Source organism: Molothrus ater, chromosome 3 (genome assembly GCF_012460135.2).
Source record: "Molothrus ater isolate BHLD 08-10-18 breed brown headed cowbird chromosome 3, BPBGC_Mater_1.1, whole genome shotgun sequence".
Lineage (NCBI taxonomy): Eukaryota > Metazoa > Chordata > Aves > Passeriformes > Icteridae > Molothrus > Molothrus ater.
This window is the reverse complement of record NC_050480.2, coordinates 56,929,340-56,944,655: the sequence shown is the minus strand read 5'-3', so window position 1 is coordinate 56,944,655 and position 15,316 is coordinate 56,929,340. Positions and strand designations below refer to the sequence as shown.

At 38.6% G+C, this 15,316-nt stretch overlaps 1 protein-coding gene across 1 annotated transcript in view; it reads right to left on the bottom strand.

Annotated features, from left to right (window-relative positions):
- The window catches only part of IGF2R (insulin like growth factor 2 receptor), a 56,849-nt gene that overhangs the window by 2,442 nt on the left and 39,091 nt on the right, over positions 1–15,316 (bottom strand). Inside the window, 18 exon segments of the mRNA XM_036380012.1 lie at positions 349–513; positions 1,281–1,467; positions 1,838–2,022; positions 2,441–2,587; positions 3,457–3,571; positions 4,092–4,228; positions 5,201–5,435; positions 5,568–5,714; positions 6,102–6,303; positions 6,792–6,953; positions 7,967–8,116; positions 9,094–9,306; positions 10,897–11,159; positions 12,148–12,270; positions 12,642–12,768; positions 13,337–13,527; positions 14,113–14,249; positions 15,089–15,186. Coding sequence (XP_036235905.1) covers positions 349–513; positions 1,281–1,467; positions 1,838–2,022; positions 2,441–2,587; positions 3,457–3,571; positions 4,092–4,228; positions 5,201–5,435; positions 5,568–5,714; positions 6,102–6,303; positions 6,792–6,953; positions 7,967–8,116; positions 9,094–9,306; positions 10,897–11,159; positions 12,148–12,270; positions 12,642–12,768; positions 13,337–13,527; positions 14,113–14,249; positions 15,089–15,186 — 2,984 coding nt within the window.

Sequence of the window (15,316 nt, the reverse complement as noted above, 5' to 3'; positions counted from 1 at the left end):
GAGGAAGGAACAGCAGGACTTGCAGTTTTTCCCCTGACACTGTTGTACGGATCTAGTCTGACTCCATGAAAGTGGAGGGATATCAAATACTAACAATATTGTCATATTGTTTTATGCTCCTTAATTAGCAGCTGCCCACAAGAGACCAACTCAGTTTTACACCCCAGCCCTCTTTACATGGGCCTTTAGACAGTAATGGAGAATTTGAAGGAACCAGCAGTTTGACAGCTGATGCTGCCAACTGAAAAACAGAACCCCAGTCTCTAAAGTTTACTATTTTCCTTTCATTTCTGGCAGAAAACCAAGTCCTGACAAAGAAACTTCTAAAGCCTCTTAATAATTTCTTACCTCCTCTCTTTTTTGTAGAACAGCAAGATTATGAGACACCCAGTGAGAACAACCAGGAGGACACTAAGCACAGCACCAACAGCCTGGCTTCTCCTTGAAAGACCTTTATGTATTTGGGTCTCCTCATCTGTCTGATGCTGACTGTTTCCTGGATCATTGGTTGATCTAGCAATGTAAATTGAAAAGATAAGGTCTATTGATAAAATTTTTTTAAACTGGATTAGAAACAGCAGATTAAAAGAAGACATGCCACGCCATCCTGTCATTCCCATCTAACAACTGCACAAACTGAATTTAGGGGAGTTTGCCTGTGCTTTCAGGCTCGCAGCCAGAAAGGAAACACTCCCAGAAGTAGTCACTCCATTTTTCACAGTGAGGCTGCCCACCTGTCAAGAACATTGCAAGCACCTAGATACAGACACTCCCCTTTTAACACTGTCCCCTCACTAATCAGTAGATTAGCTGATCATATTTAATTGCAGAAATGCTTCATTGCTCCTTGAAGACCTGTAATGATTTTCCATTCCAGGTTAAAGAAGTGGGCAGATAGAGGGGAAGGCCAGTCTTTGTCACAGCTTTGAAGTTTTCCAGACAGTAAGGCAAGGGGGACCAAACATCTCACCCACAAACTGTTTGCTCCTCTCAGTAACGTGAAATAGCATGTTCTGTCAGCTACAGTAGCTTTTACTTAGGGAAAACAATTACATTAATTCCACTGTGCCTCTCCAGCTCTAAGTCCAGATCAGTTTGGCAAGCTTTAATTCAGTAGTCATGTGCCCAAACACTGCATACATTATCATCAATTTATCTATAACCCTATTGCTTTTTTTGCTTTTCCCCTTTTCCCAATAACTGTGACAAAAAAATACAAAAAAGCTTTTCGCTGAGAAGTGCTGACAGAAGCTGCTTTCAGAAAACAGTTATCTACTCACATTAATGGACACACAGCAGATGTGTACCAGGTAAATAAATACTGGCAATCTGCTGTCTCATGAAGGAATTCAGGGATGCCTTCCTTTGCTTCAGGGTTGCAGTGGAAGAAAATGGTTGAAGACACAAACTTTGTTTTATCTTTACCACATCTGGAGTCAGATGAAAATATGACATCCAAATCATCATCTACAATGAGAAGAAAAAATAGTTTACATCCTTGAGAACAGTCTGTAAACACTAGACTCTAGAAAAAAAAGTAGCTAGCTAAAGGAAATCATTGCAGTATGAGCACAGATGAAAACAGGAGATGAAAGTCTTCCAACTTCAATTCTTTCTGTCTTCAAGTGTCAAGCCCTAACCCCTATTAAAGCCATATTTGCAACTGAGCTTACACAGCAAAAAAACAGAAAAAAAAAAAGAAATCTAAATTATGCTAGACAGACTTTGAATAGCTTTACAGAAATGGATTAGCAGAGATGTTGTCAACCAAGAGCCATTTTCTGCTGAAACAATTCACAGAGTATCAAGCAATTCTGTCTGGTGATCACATACTTACCATCAACGTAGTACTTGGCATTTCTGGCAGAACCAACTCTCCGAACACGCCGCTCATTGGTTTTCACCTGGCAGATGTTGGCTCCAAAGCATTCTGGGGAACTTGAGTTTGTTATACCAGAAAGTTGAATTTGATACACATATTTATCACCATTTGCACGTACATCACCAGAAGCTGTGTACAACCTGAGGAAACAGAGGAAAAATCTATTCTTAAGTCTAAATTCACAGGTTGGGGTTATTCCCAAGACTGGCAGCAGTGGTAGATGCTATCACTGGTTGATTCCAGAGCATGCTGAGTGTGATTCAGCAACCATAAAGATGCAGGACTGTGGATTCCTCCTTGAAGTAGAAATAAGGATTATATTTAGCATAAATATAATCCTTTGCAAGCACAGAAAGCAGATTTTTCCAGCTATACTGCCCATTTAAGAGAGCATGAAGACAAAAGTATGATTCAGTGGCTCATATACCCTACTGACTGTGAGAACCACCTGGTGCTCTGCAGCTATGATAAATGGCACAGTTTAGCAATCTTCTCCAGAAAGGTAACTAGTTCTACCATTCTGCTTTTTTGGGGTTTGTTTGGGGATTTTTTACTCACTTGGAATAAACATCCCCTAAAGAAAAGTTTTTCCCAGTTGCAGGATTAATGACTGTTCCATTCATCACCTCTACCTCCTGCTGCTTCACAGCACAAGCTGCACGTGTGTCCCACGTGATGTAGTAAGCACAGTTTTCTTCATCAAACCTACCAAATAAAAGATAAAGCTGATTATTCCAAGAAAGAGTAACAAGTTTTTAGCACCTTGAGAAAAGGAAAAGACAACTGCAAACCCACATGTTGACAATGTCCTGCCTAAGTATCACACCTAGAGTAAGCTAAAATAGTCAAGCAGCACTCAAAAAAAAAAAAAAACCTACCTGAAGAATTACCTTGGATTTTTCCTGCAGTTTCATGATTTTAGAAGACTTGGCTGCACCTGAACTTCCTACTGAAAATTCCAGAATTCCCACAGTGTATCAAAGGGTTTTATTGATATATTTCAGCTACCAAACACATCAGGCTGCTTTTCTGCAGCACGTTAAACCTGCCTTTTATTTAAGCAGGACAAGAGGTATAAGCTAATGCCTTGGTTCTGGCCATGAAGCAGAAGTCCTCAAGTTTTCTTAGTATTTGTGATCATGCATATATGCCTTATTTTAGAGAGCTTCTGGTTAAATACACTGTTTTGAGGCAGAAATAACCTATGCTTTATTAGCTCAATCACTTACCTACAGAAAATATTCTTTAATAAATCGATTTTGGACAGAGGTTAGAGTGGTTTTGCAATGACATTGGCTACTGACACTGAAAACAACAGCATCCGAGCCATTGTCAGATCTAATTCAGAAGCAGAATGCTTAAATTTTTTCCCAGAAATTTCAGGATAAATAAAAAATAGAATGTTTATGAAAATGAACAATTGCACAAACTCCAGAAGACCCTATGCCTTGCAAGTACAGACCATGGATTATTTTTGAGAACGTCCAACAAAGCAGAGAGTTCCTGTCTTGAGATTTAAGGGTTTACTAGAGAGGTACAAATCAGCCATGAAGGTATGTAAATTTATTACTCACCTCTGCAGCATGGGCATGCCAACTGTTCTTGCACATTTCAGTTCTATAATTGTTGTTACTTTCTTATTTTTCCTACATTCTTGCCCACTGGAATAACTAATATATACTGTATCACCTAGAAGGAAAAAAGGTGACAAAAAGTTTTTGTAAGCAGCTGTCAGAAATTTCCTTTGCTTCTTTGCCCTCTCACAACTATAGAATCACAGATTAGCTGAGGGTGGAAGGGATTCCTGGAGGTCATCTGGTCCAAACCCCCTGCTCAAGTGGGGTCACTTGGGGCCAGCTGTGCAGGACTATGTCCAGACAGTCTTTGAATACACCCCCAAGGTAGCAAACTCCACAACCTCCTTAGACAACCTGTGTCAGTGCTTGGGCAACCTCACTGTAATAAGAGGGTTTCTTGATATTCAGATAGATAATTCATTTCTTAAAGCTTTAATGACAACACTGTGTAATTGCTTCAATGTTTTCTCATGCCTTAAACATCACATTTGGTTTTCATTTTTAAACAGAAGATTCACTGATAAAATATTTCAAAATAAAAGCTTCAGCATACTTTAAAAACTACTGCAGCCAGGCTGTAAGATTTAAATCTTTAATCTCTAGCTCTCCACAGGAAGAAAAAGTAACCCCACCTGTCACATTCAGCTTCTGTGTATGAACAAGTCCAAGAACTTGGACATCTCCATTGTAGCTTTTCCTGCAAATACTGGCTCTTTCAGGACAGCCCGTGGGTCCCTCATGTACCCTCTGACAGAGGTTCACATAGTACCTATACAGAACATGGAAAACAAAACTTCTTTAAAATTCTTTTAGACTAAACTGAAGAAGTGATACACAAACTTTAGAATCTTTGTGGTAAGCTAGACAGGTTGCAACAAACTAAATCTCAAATTAGCTGACAGACTAAAACATGTACTAAGGTTTGGCAGATTACTTCTAACTATCATTTTCAAGTAAAAGACTGTGCAAAAAATAAAATTGCTCATTAACAGTGACTAATCTGGTAAATTTTGACCTAGGTCCAGACTAGAAACTGGAAGAGAGTCAAGAAATATCCTGAAGTTTTTTCATTTATAAAAGTTATAGTACTACCCTAAATTCAGCATCTCCTCAGTTATACCAGCTCAGATATGTTAGAGCAGAGAACTGCTGGCAAGCTGGTGAATGAAGTGTTTTGCCACCCTACAGTTTATCATAAGTTTAGAATTAGATGCTGTCATCTTTGCCAGTTCGTTTCTATTTCCTAGCTGGAGGAGGGAGGCTGGAGAAGTTGAAGACTTCCTGACATCCATATTTTCCACTACACTAATACATTGAGGAGTATGGGTGAAAAGCCCCAGTAAAACATCAGAAAATAAGTTGTACATTTGAGTCAAAAGAAAGCAACTAAGTAATTAAGATTTTTCTTCAACAAGATTAAGAATCAAAAAAATAGCATTTCAACAACAAAATTACATTTTTAAGATAGCAGTTTAAATATAAAGTTTTTTTAAATAGCTTTTAGTTTAGATGTATTCATCCTTTAAAAAGGGTTACCAATAGAGGGAAAGGGTGAGAATGAAGAATGTGATTACTCAGTCCCTTCAGATAAAATGGGTTCCTTTCTCAGTTTTTTTCATTTATATGAAGTGTTAAGCACTGACAGTTTTAAGACACTGAGCGGGGACTAAATAGAAATTCTATGCCACATTGCAACTTTACTGATAAGCAAGCTGCTCCCTGTGAGTTGCTCAATACTCACGAGTTCCCATTGTGGAAAAAGATCCATGATCCTGTCAGGGAAGAGAGCATTCTCAAGTCATATGTTCTGTGTTTTTGGACAAACTTGCACTCCATTTTCTTGGGAGGACAAACAGCTTGAGTCTTCCATTCAAATGTCACAGCACAACCAAGAGTCTCACTGAGAAGGTATGGGCTCCCAATACCAGCATTTTCATCACATGTAAAGATAATGGTAGATTCCTTTCTTGCAGTTGCTATAAGCAGAAAGGTTGGAAAAAAAGAAAAAGTGTAATTTACAGGAGGCTTGCAGGCATGTATGGATTTTAGTGCAGATAAATCTCTGTGTTAGCTAACACCCTGGTACATAAAGTATAGGAAGTACTTACTGCTACTACAGAATCCCCACTTTTCATCTCCCTGGTAGTTTTCAGTTGTAGCACACCATGGCTTATTCCTCCCTTCTGTAATACATTCCTCATAGGTCTTCCCTTTGTACTTGAAGGGGAACACACAGAGCTCTCCCTTGTCAGTCACTGAGAAGGAAAGGTATAATCACTTAACTACACTCAGTAGAATAGAGGCATATCTGTATTCAGAACCTTATTCAAAGCCTGTACTTCAATGCTAAAGAAAGGTCAGTGGCAGACAACAGAAATACTGAAACACTGAATTTAAACCCGATTAGAAAACCAGATGAAGCATACAATTAGCTACAATCATCACTACAGAAAAGTTGCACTGTCTCTTCCAGGGAGATACGTGTTGATGTTGCAGATTAATATGATGCTTGTGATTTAGCAAAACTGCATGTTTCTATTGCTGTATGTAAAATCTAGGTTGCTTCCTCCTGTCACAACAAAACCTTCTGTTTTAAGGGAAAAATATTTTCAACATAAAGAATGGGCCTGCTTGGATCTCACCTGGAGGGCACCGATCACCTCCTGTGTATTGCAAGATGACTGTCTCATCCTGGTGGCTATAGTCCATTCTCATTTCCTTTATGTTTCCAAAAGATGACACACCACTTTTAGATGTCAGACACACTGCCCCATCTCTGCATTTTCCCTGGGGCAAGCCTACACTGCACACACCAATGTGGTAATTGTTGGACCCAGAAAATACCTGTGTAGACAATCAGAAGCATTACAGCAAGTCTAGAGTCAGTACTTAGAAAATCACACAAGTGTTTCATAAAACCAAGTCTCAGGCAGCATTTGCATACTGCAGAAAGAAGAGATAACTCTAATTTTTCAAGTCTGGCCTTCCTTAATATGACAAAACTGCAGATAAAGCACACAGGATCACAGATAAAATATGTTCAGCAGACCTGCTTTCTCATCCAAGATTCTGTCAAAGGTGAAGATTTCTCATTCCTTTACCCATCACTGTGTCCATTAACTTCACTCTCAAAAGCATTAAAATGTTATCCTCTCTAATATTATTCCCTCTGTCAGAAGCCAAACAAGTATCAATACTGACCACAGCACGTTTCAGCTTTTTCTCACACAGATTGCTTAAAAGAAATCCTTCCTGCATTTTTAAAATGTAGCTAGCAATAGGTTATTATAAATAAAAAAATAAATAAATGTCACACCACAAGAAAGCATTACCTCAAATGATCTTCCAGAAAGGCTGGTCAGGTTAAATGTATAGTGAAGCTGTTCATCAATCACAGAGCAGCCCGAAGTTTTCACTTTATCAGGACACACAAGTGGAGTTTCCCACTCAAACACAAATGTGCAGTCAACTTTCCTTATCATCTTTGGCTTACCCTGTTACCAAAGAACACAGGAAGACACATTTAATTTTTTGAGAGTTTGCTGTTGTCTCTGCACTTTTCCCTTTCCCCAGTAGTTAATCTCAGTTACTACCATGGCTAGACTTCATTGATTATAGGATAAACACTGTATTATAACCAGTACCAAAAAAATTTTCAAGGGAAGTGCATTCTACCTAGCTCCACAAAAAATCAAGGAACACAAGCTTTCTTCTTAATTAGAGCTGAGATTTTGATGTTCAGCACAGCTGCAAGAAGCAAAAGTGTGAGAGGTGTGCTTCTTGATGGCAGAGAGCATTAAGAAATTTCACTAAGATTTAGAGAGAATACTGTTTACTTTATCATGTTTTAAACTGAAGTATTAGTATGTGTAATATTCAGAGCTGCCTCAAGTTTCAGCTCATGCCCTATGTTGATGGAAAATGTTTTCATGATCTTCAGCACGCTCTAGTTTGACAAACATATGTAAGTGCTTCTTTACAGTTTGTTGAAGCATTAAAAAATTCAAGAAGCGTTAGATTCACATCACCATGCAAGCTCAATTTAGTGTCCAGGTGTTGACACAAAATAAAAACACAAGTAACTAATTGCAAATTTTTAAAGTTGTGTGTGATTATAGAAAATGTTACAGCATAGGAGGAACACTTCAGAGTAATACCTGTAAGGTTACACTGGTTCTTGTGTTAGCTTGAGGTAGAAGTACAAACTTTAGGATCTAAATGAGGTGCAATACAGCATTAAGTTTAATGCCAGCAATAAGTTATCATTACATTACTTCTGTGCAATCTGATACTTGAAATCATCAGAATCTGTTACTCTCAAGCTTAAAGTTCATGCCTTCAATAAAATTTTAGCCAGTCAAGAAAATAAATATTATACTTCTTGAAGTGAGTCCATCCATACATTAGAGAAACAAACCCTTGACTTAGTTTTAAACAAAGCTAACACTGGTTACTACCCACTTTCCATTACATTCCAATATCAACCTAAGTTGAATAGATGTCTTACCAGACCAGTTCCTTGGCCACAGTGAAATACAATAATAGAAGTATAGTTCAATCCATTGTTTATCTGACAAGGAGTAGTGCTGTTGTAAGTGATGTAAACTTCATTTGCTGCCTTATTGAACTGGGGAGGTTCAGTAACACGGCCAATATCCTACACAAGCAAAAATATGTATTAATACAATTACAGGACACATCTAGATTCCAGAGCAGCCCAGAGATTCAGATCAATTCAGATTCATCTATTTGGTTTGGACAGGAGCACAACTACTACACTTTCAAAAACTTGCAATCTATACTCAAAGAACAGCCATTACATCTCAATCCTAACAAAACATAAGTTGAGCAACTCAAAACAGTTTTTCACTGAGCTAGACAAAAGCCAAGGAGTTTCTGCCTCTTAGAGGTAGATTCTTCTTTACATCAATGTGCCACCTCTTAGAGGTAGATTCTTCTTTACATCAATGTGCCAAATTACCACCACATCACTTAAAAATAGCATTAACAATGGAATAAGGTCCCTACATGACTATGGAAATTCGTCAAAAACAATCACGGCTTTTTTGCATCTATCTTCAAGAGCTTGCAAACAAGTCCTCAAAAAAAAAAAACCCTAGATCTCTCAAGGTAATGACACAGACAAGTTAGTCAATCCTCTGTAACAGGCTTGCTACTTTTGTAGCTGTCAAGTTCTTACATGAAAGACGTAAATGCATTTTGAAGCATACTAGCATCTAGACTGCTTCCAATTGCAACAGGCTATCACAAGATCAATTAAGCCACAGAAAGGCTAAGACATTCTGCTTCCCAGTGTCCATATTTGGCACACAGCACTTGGGCACACAAATTCTTTTCCACTACATGAAAAAAAATTGTCTGTAGCAATTTTTAGATTTATCACTGTATTTAATCTTCTGACATCCAAAAAAGACCAGTTTAGTTCAGTATAGGAAAATACTTCTTCATAGGGAAAAGCAATAAAAGGGAACTTTGCAGAGGAGATTTTGATTCTGCATTCCATTTCTTCAATCCACTGTCAAACCTCTGGTTCAAATCAGGTCTCTAGGCAGGGATACTATATTAAACGCTTAAGGAAATGCATGTTTCAGTGATTCTTGGCATAGTACTTACTATTGGTGATTCATTAACAGGAACCATGCAAACAGCTGCTCCAGGCGGGCAATTGACATCTTTGATAGGATTGAGAGGCTCACAAACGTTGATGTAGAAGTCTGGAGAAACATCTGTAATATCTTCATCCACAAATGCCTCATAATACCCAGTGCGATGGATCAGAGGAGACAGGTCAATAATGGAACTGCCATTCATCACTGAGCACTTCACCTACAAGAGGGTACATTAATTGCTCTTATTCTTTTATTACTTGTTTGATTAATTGACAAATATCCTTCTTGGGGCCAGAAGCATGGCTACATTTAAAAGTTTCAAATGCAAGTAAAGCAGCATTTGTTATAATTTTTGCTTGTCTATAGATACGAAGCACCATATGAAAAACCTTGATCATTTAAACATTCTTACGGAATGAAGTCCCTATCAGAACAATACCAAGACAAAGCTCTGGCACACATACACCAGCATACATAGTCACTATGACTTCCTCAGATCAGGCCCCATGCCTTCCTCTCCTCATCTGCACCACCTCCAACAAACAAGCCTGGTTATAACATTATAACAATGTAAAGTTAGTGCATTGCAAGTTGATGGCTTGAGTACTACCTTTCCACAGAACCAATTTCACACACTCTTAACATGCACAAACCTACTGAGAGTCTGTGAGGAATTTGAGAAATCTATTCTTCTTTAGATACTGGAAAAGAAGCAACTAACACAATTAACATTAAATTTCAGGACAAATAATCATTGTCGCTACCTAGATATCATCACACTGAAATAGCTTGGGTCACTTTGAAAAAAGGGATCAGAATGTCACTACAGATCACCAAATGGAATTAACAGGCTAGAAAACACTGGGGTTGGGTACTGTTGATTTGCATTGCAGCATGGTACGTGTTACTGAAGGGGAAACCAGAACTGTGTGTAGCTGAAGGAGAGAATGTGACAGTTCCTGTTGGCAAAATTAAAATTGGAACATCTTTTTCTAAATGGAAGCGAGAGCTGTTGTAGTATAGTTGAAACGGTGATAAGGAGGAAAAACAACTTGTTGCAGAGAATGAGGGTCACACTAGAGGTAATCAAAGCAGCAAAAAGAATGATTAGGCAGATTCACAAAAGAAAATATTCAGGTATTAAGAAAAGATCTAAACTCATCCAATAGTTCATTTAGCCTTCTATTCCTAGTGCTGCCTTTTACTCCATGTATCCACCCTCTACTGGTCATTTTTAAATAGCTAAAATTAACTAAAGACTACCTCAATGCATTGTCTGGAGCACCAGTTCAACTAAACTGACCAGATTATGTTGTTACAGCACGTGCTGTACATCAGAAGCTAAATTCACTCTGCCAAGATCTATCAGGTTTTGCACCAAGCAAACTGATCATTCACTTGCCTGGCCTCTAGTCACCTGCCCAGAAACAAAGACCATCCCCATGCAGAGAGATGTTATCCTTCCTCCAGTCAACTTCAGCTCTGCTGGCCTGCTGCACTGGAGGATCTTCACCACTGCTTCAAACATGACACCCTATGGCTTCGATTTGAACTGTACAGAAAAGCAGGGTTATTCTCAAGTGTTAGAAGTGTTGGCTCAACATGCCAAGAAGGAGTTTGGTCAAGTGTTGCTCACCCCTGTTTAAATGTTAGTATGGAAAGCATTCAAGAACTCTTCCATGAACTTGGGTTCTGTACTACAGGAAGAAATCTTTCCCTCAAGGAATTTAAAATATACTGCTTATATATCTAAACCCTCTCAGAAATTTTAAGTCCCACAAGTGTTTTCTGCAAAAGTGATTCTTACCTCTTCTTCACAAGCCAAGGAAGTATGCCAAGAGAAGTAACTAGTGCATGTCTGCTCATCAAAAGACACAAAAACAGGCCGGCTCTCATCTCCAGCATCAGACTTGCATACAAAGCTAAAATAGCTTTTATGCTTCAGTGCAGGGTCTGTAGGGCAAGGATCTCCATCTTCATAGACAAGCTTTAACACCTGATCTTCATAACTTAAAGTTTTACTCTGTTTTCCAGCATTAACTGGTTTTTGGCCACTTGTGATGCAGACCGCTAAAGTGGAAAAAAGAAAAATTAAGAGAACAGATCAAGTCTGATGCAACTGCCCTCAAAAATTGCACCATACAACATAAACAGCAGGAAGATTAAGATTTGAGCATTACTTTAATTTTTCTAATAACGAATGGCTTTGCTACAGCATCTGGAGTTGCCATTAAACTGAGCTGAACTGCACTGATACAAAGACCAAATATTGCCTTCATTACTTCATCAACCAGCTGAATGTACTGCACCTATACATGCTTAAGCAGCCACAGAGCAGTGTTTGGTTATCACCTCCCTGAAAACCAAGCAATTAACACAAAATGTCAGACAGCTTATATATATTTTTATTAAGATGCCTCTTAAAAACCAAATCAATCCAATATTTTCTTCTAACTCCACAAAAATAATTTTCACGACAAGCAATATTCCTATTTTAGCATTTAAGATGCTTAAGTATTATTTCATATTCAATTTGACACAAGAGCTAGTAATTCAACCTGCAATTAAGCAGCTATAAAACCAGTTAATTAAGCAGAAAGTTAACTTCTCCTGATGTTTCAGAAGCACCCAGAACAGAACAAAAAGAGGATTGGCAAAAGTTTGAAGTGCAGACACAAAGCCCAGTGCAGATGTATTACAGCAATGCAGCACTATAACTTTCACTCTAGCTGGAAGATTGTAATGTCTCCATTTTCACAGCATTAAGGACATGCAGTAGAAGCAACTACATTCCTGTCCTCATGTCCATTCATTAGGAACTAAAAGGACTGGGACTTGAAGTGAGCCCATGTGAATGGTGTTGGGTAAAAATATATGGCCTCATGTCCTAAAACAGCTTTAGGTTGTTTTCCTGGTCAGTACAGCCATGAGCTGCTCCCTTCACTCCCCTCTGCATTTGCAGTAAAACATCACATTTTACAGTAAACTTGAGCATAAGCATTTCTTTTGGTTACCCTATAGTCAATGATTACAATACCAGAGAGGATAAGTTGCTTACCAGCTCCATTAGCACATGAACTTTTAACTTCAGCACAAACATTCAACTCAATTATTCTGTTGTGTGAATCACTGATGGTATAGCCAGACTCTCGCTTTAAAGATGTCAGATCAAAGAGGTGGCCTATAGGGAGATCAGGGAACAATTTAATCTCTTATTCAGATTCAAAATCAAGATATTTCTTTGTATTATAAGCTTTCAGTAACTTAATTTAATCAGAAGGTTAACCAGACCCTATTTGTCTGCTAGCTTAGAAAGGCAACAGTTACTTATTCACACTAATAGAGGAAAAACTAGTATTTCAACTATCAGCTATTTATGCTCCAAGTGACATTGCAGGACAAGAGATTTCTACCATCAGTGAGCCTGTTGGTCACTATCCAGAGGATTTGTCATACTGCTCTTTACTAACAAATTCCTCCAAGAATACAAATACAGCAGTGCTGCTTCCAGCAGCCTCTTCCACATACAAAATCCTGAGGCCTCCTCCTTACCTGTGGCAGGATTGGTTACCCGACAGTCATTTTGCACACTGCTTTTGAGAGGACATGCAGCAGCAGTGAACCATAAGAAGGTATATTCACAATCTTCAATGGCAGTTATAAGTTCTGGCTTTGATTCCTAAATACAAAATAGTGGAGAGAGCAACATCTCTATACAGTGACAGTGTAAGATTCCATGCCAACAGGGTTATCCCTGCAGGCTGTAGCTGAGCTCAGTTCAAACACCAGTCCTAAAACCTGACAGATCATCATGGTCCAGTGAATTCATCCAAGAACAGAGTATTTAACTGTGATTATGTCAAATACACAGTAGTACAGAATCATTATCAGGAGAAATAAAATCAATGAGAGGAGAGCTAAAGGTAGCCTAGGGCAATAGAAAATCCTAAAGGCAATTCAAATCTCATCAAATGGAAGAGTACTTAATGGCAAGGCATAGAGATGTGTAAGAGTTAAGAGCTACACAGTCAATAGCACTATTTACTACTTGAAACACTTCCCAACATGCACTACATTCATCTTCAAGATGTAAGCAGACAATCTGAAACTATTACAGATGACAAAATTTATGCTAACAGAGTGTACAAAACGATCTCTTAAAAATTGCTCAGCATCTACAATTCAAGTACTATAAGTCCTTCTGTTAGCATGAAGACATAAAACTCCAGCAGAAGGAACCCACTTACAATTCTGCTTTCATCACACTTGAGTCGCAATATTGTTGTTTTGTTCCGCATTTGATCTGGACACAGATCTCCATTAACATATTTCAGGATAAAAGTGACATTTTCCCAACGAGGACCATCAGCCACTTCCCCAAGACTGGTACATTTTGTACCTTCAATGAGGGAGGCAGCAGCATCAGAAGGGCAGGAACCTATACAGATAAACAAAAACTGCATTATTACTCCAAAGGTTAGTAAGGAGTACTTGGCTGGAATAAAAGTCCACTACTCTACTTTCAGGTATATCATGGCTGATCTATCTCCAAGCCATTGTCCTAACCATACTCATTGGGGTGCATTTTCCCCAAAAATTGCAAGTAGCAACAATTGTCTCACTTCACTTAAAATCATGCAAAAAGTAACGGCAGCTACCACAGGGGAAGTACACTACTACAGAGTGGACGGCTACAGTCTGGCCTTGCACTGCACAAAACATAGATTCAGTCAGAAGATGCCATAGGGAAATTCTGATCTGATTATTTTGATCTTTAAGAGCTATAGCAAACTTTGGATAAGGACTGAAGAGCTAAAGTGCCAAAGCTATTAAGAGCTGCTTTTGAATCTCACCCACTAAGAGGATGGAAATCAGGCTCACAATCTACCTTTCCCTCTGGTGCTAAAACACACCACTGTCTCTGCATGCTTTGCTTTGTGATTTATTTCACTGCCACCAGCAGTACTGTCCTACCACTTGCCTCCCTAGCTGTAGGAAGAATATATCTGTATTTTGCACTCACGTGTAGCACTATATGGTACCAAGGGCCTGCAGACATTAATGTAGTATTTCTGGGTAGTAGCAGATATAGCAATGGCCTCCCAGTTCTCCCTGTGTCGCGTCAGAGATGAAAAGTCATAGAAATTTCCTTCAGCATCCCTGTACAAAAGATTAAAGGCATGTAAAATAATTAAGGCTTTAAAGTTGCAATTCTTAAGTTACTACAGCAATTTCAACCTGATAACTCTAAGCAGATTATTATACTGGAAAAGAAGTCTGCATCAGACACAGTGGCCCCCTAGAAACTTCAAATTCAGTAGAGGGATAACACCACTGCACCAGCTATTCCCACAGAAACTGTCCACATGCACACAGCTCTCAGCCAGTTCAAGAGTAATTCCAACTTGTAATTCAAGCATGTTGGCTTTCAGTGCACGGCAAGCGTACACACAGTTACAGTGTGTATGTATTTAACACACAGTTAAAATCCACTGTTTTACCTTAGGGTAGAGACCTATAATGAGGCCAGATGTCTGAATTTTGGGCCAAATATTAGCCACATTTGACCCCACATCCAGTCTTAATGAGCTAATACTTGGTTGTGACAGATATAAATGACATTTTTCCTGAAGCACTCTTTGGTGGAAGTTCCAAACAGACAGTTGTACCTTATTTAAATTAGCTGTTGTTAAATAACTAGACACCTGCAACAACCTAACATACTCAGCATTCAACCATCAATAAATATAGACCAAACAGCTCCCTTTTATTATTCCCCAGAAGAATCTCAAAGTTGGTGGGGTTTTTTTTTCCAATCAAATTAGTTTTCAGAAGCACAAATTGCAAAACTGATTTTAAATATTATGCACTGGCATTGAATGCTACATTAGCTGGTCAAAACACAATAGGTAAAGGGGCAGGGTGCACGGAATTGCAAGAAGGCTGTATTTGTCTCTCTCAACATACAGCTCCATTTTAATTTTGTGGAAACAACTTACTTGTAGGAGCACTCAGTAGATTTAACAGGTGGGCAAGCATATGGAGTATGCCATTCAAACATGTAGGTGCAGTCTGGAGTTTCCTTCAAAAATACAGGCTGAAAGAACACAATACGAAATTAATGTGCTTTCTCATTTAGACACATGGAAACAATGAAATGCCTCAGTCATGCTTCAGGAAGATCCAAGAACCCGCATATTATTTTAAAACCACACAATGCCTCTGAC